This window comes from Nematolebias whitei, chromosome 1, assembly GCF_014905685.2.
Source record: "Nematolebias whitei isolate Nwh7 chromosome 1, NemWhi1, whole genome shotgun sequence".
Taxonomy (NCBI): domain Eukaryota; kingdom Metazoa; phylum Chordata; class Actinopteri; order Cyprinodontiformes; family Rivulidae; genus Nematolebias; species Nematolebias whitei.
The window spans coordinates 41,188,366-41,194,485 of NC_056498.1; the positions used below are offsets into that span (position 1 = coordinate 41,188,366).

At 44.2% G+C, this 6,120-nt stretch overlaps 1 protein-coding gene across 1 annotated transcript; it reads right to left on the bottom strand.

Annotated features, from left to right (window-relative positions):
• Nucleotides 1-556: 556 nt before the first annotated feature.
• ttc29 (tetratricopeptide repeat domain 29) lies at nt 557-5,744 on the bottom strand (the record flags this gene model as incomplete). Its single annotated transcript, XM_037681592.1, has 5 exons — nt 557-801; nt 879-1,055; nt 1,178-1,341; nt 2,524-2,583; nt 5,668-5,744. Coding segments are annotated over 5 exons (723 nt in total), but the record flags the coding sequence as incomplete, so codon positions are not given.
• Between the last annotated feature and the right edge of the window lie 376 nt (nt 5,745-6,120).

The following is a 6,120-nucleotide window of genomic DNA, read 5'->3' on the forward strand; positions in this document are numbered from 1 at the left end:
ACCTTGAATTAGCTTCGGTGGGAGTTCCAGGTCACTTCTTTTCTGAGGTCACCAGATGGCGCCAGACAACCTCACCTGAGATGACTCTCCTTGATGAGACGTCCAGCGTACATAAGGCATCTGATGACTCTCCTTCCACGCTGCAGCATTACCTCGCCAATGGTGCTTTGAGACATTTATTATTCTAGTGGCCTAAGTTTATTTCTTCTTCTTCTTTCGGCTTTTCCCTCTTCAGGTTTCTACACAGTGAGTCATTCTCCTCCGGAGGAAATGTTCCGAGCTCTGCGGGTCCCGTTGATGAAAAACACTCCCACATCATGATGCTGCCACCACCATGCATGGTTATTAGGAAGGTGCAGGTCCTTTGACCTCGTGGTTTGACTGTTGGCTAAAAGTCCTTTTGAGTCTTCACGCATCCCGTCCGATCAGTTTGCCGGAGGTGGACTCCAGATCTTCTGCACCGGTCACCCTCTCACACCGTCTGTGATCACTCTCTGGGTGTCCACGGATGGGAGTGAGGTTTTGTTCGTCTCCGTGTTCAGTGTGGGTGTGTTGCTCACACCAGGTGCGCCTCCCACCTGTACTCACACAGTTTGGCCATGCTGTAGCTCTGGTGAAACAGCGTCATGGCCGTGTCGTAGTCTTTGTCAGTCAGCAGAGCGTCGCCCAGTAAAGTGTAGATCTTCCACAGCACCTGGCAGGCCCAGAACCTCAGAGGCCGACCGTTCGAGTCCAGCCATCTGCCCTCCTTGGCCTGTTCCAGGAACTGCTCCGCCAGCTGCCTCGCCTGCTGCAGCTCACCTGCACGACAGAGCAGAGACATCCTGAGTGTGTTCTGTTTCTGGGGCGGGGTGCTCTGATGGAGGTGTGTGGTCCACCTCGCTGCAGGTAGAGCTCAGCCAGGTGGCCTCGGGCCTCTGAGGCCGGTTTGGACCCCCCTCCTCTCTCTCTGTCTGCACAGCTGTGGTAGAAATACAGACTGAGCCAGAGATCCCTCTGAGCTGAGAAGTACCGACCCAAAAGCAGGCGCTCTGCACAGACTGTGGTCCAGAGACCTGCAGACAAAAAACACAGCGCTGAAGCCTCAAACGGACCTTCAGACCTCTACCTTCAGAACCGGTCTGCTCCTCATTCTTCTGTACTCAACGCTACGTTAGCGGTGTTGATGCTCGTGCACCTGTCCGTTCAGCCTGCTCGGCTCGACCCAGGTGCAGCCGGATGGCCTCCAGTTTGTCCCGCTGTTCCTCCAGAGGTGGAACTTGGAGCCGGGCCGATCCTGGTTCAGCCTCCGCCCTCTGATCCCGGTCCGAGCGCAGGAGGGCGACGAGCTCTGAGAAGGTCCTGAGGCAAAAACAGGACAGGGTTTGATGTGGAGCTGAAAACTCACGTCAGCTTCGTCTCTCTGCAGAACGTAGCTGCACAGTTCCCTCAAAGTGCATGGAGTTATTTTGTGAATAAAAGATGAAAATGTGAAGTATTCTCTCTGCATCCTGTTTTCTTCTGCACGTCTTTCAGCATCTTTTCGTCGCGCAGTTTTCATCCATTTCTTTAGCTGTATTTACAACCTTTTACTGCTCCTTCCACGTGTTGTTCTGCTTCAGCTTCCTTCTGAAATTAACTAATTTCAGCTGCTTTCTGCTCCTTTTTTGATTTTTTCTGCCAACTACAACATTTTTGTGCTTCTTCTAATTTCTTTCTACTAATTTCAGCTTGTTATGCTACTTTCAGCCTTTTTCTGCAAGTTTCAGCTTTTCCTGCTAATTCAGCTGTATTTCTGCCAATGTCATCGTTTTCAGCTATTTCCACATTTTTACACTCATTTAAAAAAAATTCCAGCTTATTTCAGCAAAAATGTGTTCTTTACACTCTCTTCTGGTAATTTAAGCTTCTTTCTGCCTTTTTTAAGCTACTTTTCAGCTGTTTACTTTGTGTGTGGCTAATTTCAGCTTTTTATATAAACTAAGATATAAACTAAGATATAAACTAAGATGGACACTAAACACTAATAATGTAAAACAATACGGCGCATCAACAGCAGCCTGAACATGAGCCTGTGGTGAGCAGATGCATGAATGAGTACAGCAGCTCCAACACTGACAGTCATTGTTGTGTTCGACATTTTCATTTAGCTTGGGCGGCCATCTTTAATTGGTTTGCCTCCAAAAAGCCAGTTAGTTGTAGATTACGTCCTTCATGAGCTGTTCTGGGAACAGGCAGACAAGTGAACCCAACCAGACACGTGAAAAAACACCGTCGCCCACCTTTCTACTTCAATGGCTGTCAATAACGGAGCAGATAAAGAGAGTTGCTGCTGTGCAAATTTGACAAATTTAACTCACTAATGATCAAATAAACTCAAAAAACACGATAAAAGACTAAGAATGCAGGATGTTGGAGCCTAAAATAGAGAAATTAAACAGAATAATCTGTAACATTTAGTTTTAAATTGTTGTATTGGTCGTGTGTAATCTTGAGTTATCAAAAACGTTCACTTCATGGCGGCGCTCATGGAAAACGTCATACTTGTGGTTTCCTTCCTGCAGCAGCTCCACACAGACGAACTGCTTTGGACTGTTTCTAAACCTGAAACGAGACAGAAGTTCAGTCCAGTTTATTTCTTTGGCTTCAGGTCACGACAGGCGGCAGTAAAAACATTCACAGACGTAAAAAACACCAAACATTCAATGTTATCTCTTGGAGGAGGCCAGCAGTTTGAGCTCAAGCCTCACTTTGTCACAGTTTATTATCCTGAGCAGCTTACTGGTGACAGTGGAGAGAAATGACTCCCTTAAGAAACCAGCAGAACCAGAACCAGGCTCAGGATGGGCAGCACTCCTCCTGGACTGGCTGTGGTTAGAAGGACTGGTCCAGGTAGAAAAACATGTTAACGAAAACTACGTAACTATAGGATTTATTCTTCAAAGTAGATAGACGTAACAAACTATAGGATTTATTCTTTAAAGTAGATAGATGTAACATGAACTATAGGATTTATTCTTCAAAGTAGATAGACGTAACAAACTATAGGATTTATTCTTTAAAGTAGATAGACGTAACATAAACTATAGGATTTATTCTTTAAAGTAGACAGACGTAACAAACTATAGGATTTATTCTTTAAAGTAAACCAGAACTGTGCTGGGCTGAAGCGAAGCGTGATGCGTTCAATGTTTGTCGGACGTCTCCCTCGTGTTATATATTATAATGAAGTAACTCACTTTATGAATCCTGTTTGTGGATAATTATTATTTTTTAAATAACTACAAAGCTGCTGCGCATCATCATCAATATTCCCTCGGTTATAAATCTGTTTGTTGTTTGATCCCACGAGCAGGCGGTCACCACTAATGTCATCAGTTCATCACATTACTGAGCCGCAGCTCCATGTTTTTTGTCCTTCACAGGTCGGCTAGCCCGGCCCGGTTACTTCCTCACTCGGCAGCACAGAGTCGCACCAGAGGCCGGGGCCGCTTTGGTGTAGAGGTACGGCAACCGACTTGGGACAAGAAAGTCACAGGTTCAACTCTCTGCCATGCCCATGTTGCGGTGTCCTTGAGCAAGACACCCGACCCCTAACTCCAGTTAAGACTCTGGCAGCAGCATGTTGGATCACCTGAAGACGTTTTAAAGAAGTATTTGGACACCCAGATAATAAACCGTTGCAATAGTCCAGTCTAGACGTGACAAATGGATGAAGCATCATTTTGGGACAAGATGTTTCTGTTACTGGAATTGTTCAGGTGGAAGAAAGCGGTCATGTTCTGATCCAAATGCACACAGAGCTTCGTTACATCAGAACCAAACTAATGTCATCTGCAGGAAGTGAACGGCTGCAAACCACAAGTTTAAAAGCAGAAAATGACGAGTCCTGCTGGGTTCTACATCTGTAAAACCAGCTTGTGAAGTGACTGACTGACTGGTTTCATCAGGTTTCAAGGATAAATAGAAGGAAGAACGACAAACATTAACAGAGAACACAAGAACAGAGTTCTTTGTGTTGATGATGAAGAGCTCTGCAGGGAGATGTGTTCCTCTGACAGCAGGGGGCGCTGAAACCCCACAAAACTATCACTTCTCAAACTCAAGAATCACCAGGGACAGGTATGAACCAAGAGACGATCACCTTTAAGATGAATAAAACCTTGAATCAAACTTATGATACTTGCTGCGCCTCATCATGGGGGGGTTAATGAGTTTAAGAACCAAACTTTAAAAGAAAAATAAACATTTCACCACAAAAAAATGATTTTTGAGCCCAAAGAAGGGGAGGATGCTACGAATGAGGCAAAAATTCAGAATTAAGGCCACACCTGTCGGTTTTTATTGACAGAGAAATGGTCAAAAATGGAGGATTTTTATCCCCTTATGTATAAATCAGAACGCTTTTTAAAAATTATCCGTGCACAGCGAAGTACAACGAAATTACTTTCCGTACAGCGATCCTAAAGATGGACAGAGTGTACAGGGGCTGCAGCTTCTAAGATGTGCTGCCCCTGTTGCTTAGATAAGAAAAGAGGAAGAAAACGTAAAGAGAGAGGCATAAAAAACAAAGGTCTCCCACAGTGTCCTTGACAGGGCACGGTTTGAGGCATCAAAACATCTGCCACAGCAAAGCAACATACATAGACGTAAGACACACGCGTGTGGAGTGGGTAGGGGGTGGGGGTCCCAGCACGGCCGCCAGGTGAGCGACGAGCCCATGGCGCCTTCGCTTCTTCTAGGTTGCTGCACCAGGAGAGGCGACGGAGGCCAGTGGAGGCACTGGGTTTGAGGGAAGATCGTAGCACAGCACTGTCCAGCCATAGTCCTGATAAGAGCTGTTTGTTTATCAGCCAGCTCAGGTGAGCTCTGTCGCAGGTCCACGACCAACCGTTCGTGGACACGGCCAGAGAGTTCCACAGTCCTGATAAGGATTTTGATACAGCGCCACATATAGTTCGCACATAGTTCAAACAATTTAAAAGTTTTTATTTTAAATATTAATATGTGATCGTGAGGACGTCAAAACCCTGGTGATGTTTCTCCTGATGGTTCCTCTAGGGATGCCGAACTCACTTACCAAAAAATTAAAAAACTTTGTCCGAGCCACTTTCGGCTGATACGTTAGCTGGAGTCAGATACCTGACATCTTTAGTTGGTTGCAGGTTCATGAACAAGAGTTTGATCTGTCTCACGACGTCCTGTTGATCGGTCCACATCAGTAATGACAGAACGAGTCGTCTTTCTGGCTTCAAAGTTAAACTGGCACGAGAAGTCTACAATAAATTATGTATTTATCAGTTTGTTTGTTTTTATTTTAGAAAAAAATAGAAGAGATATAATGTTTGGCATTGAAATTATCTTGGGGACCAGATTTGGCCCGCGGCTCTCGAGTTTGACAAATGTGTCAGATCGTCACCGATTTGTGGATTTTCTTCAGTTCGTTTTCCACGACTCGTTACTTTTCATCATTTAATGAGTTTTTAGACACAAAGAACGAATTGAAGGGCCTGATGCGGAACATCAAGCAGAACTAAGTCTCACTCAAAGTTAATTAGTGACATTTATGTGTTTTTCTTAATAAAGTGTGTGTTTTAGCTGCTCTCAGCCGTGACGTGCTCTTTGTGATGTTTTATTTGGACCAACAGGTTTGTAAAGTTTTCGTGGGAACGTTTCGGCTGAACTCACAGGGCGATGTCTTTCAGGGTCGGAGGCGGTTCATCCGAGACCCGTTTGGTTCTGAAGGACGGCTCCACCCTGAGGACACACACAGGAAATCAAACCACCGGCTGCACGGACAGCAAACATCAAAAACCTAAAACTAGAACTTGGAGTGTTTGTTTACAGGAAGAACGATAGAAAACATGTTTTCAAAACAAATCATGTTTATTACTGCTCCTTTGTTTTTATTTACTGCATCATGTTTGTTACATTTACCTTTAAAGAGAAACATTTTATTTAAACACTCTAAAGATGTTTTAGATTGTATATAAAATGGTTTGTGTGACCGAAATTTAAAGATTAATTTAAATAAACCGAGTTATAAAAATGTAAAATAATCTCTGATCTTTGAGTCGATTCTTTTTATTTCAAAATCAACAAAAACAAACGAAAACAACATTTGTTTACATCAGTTTTAAA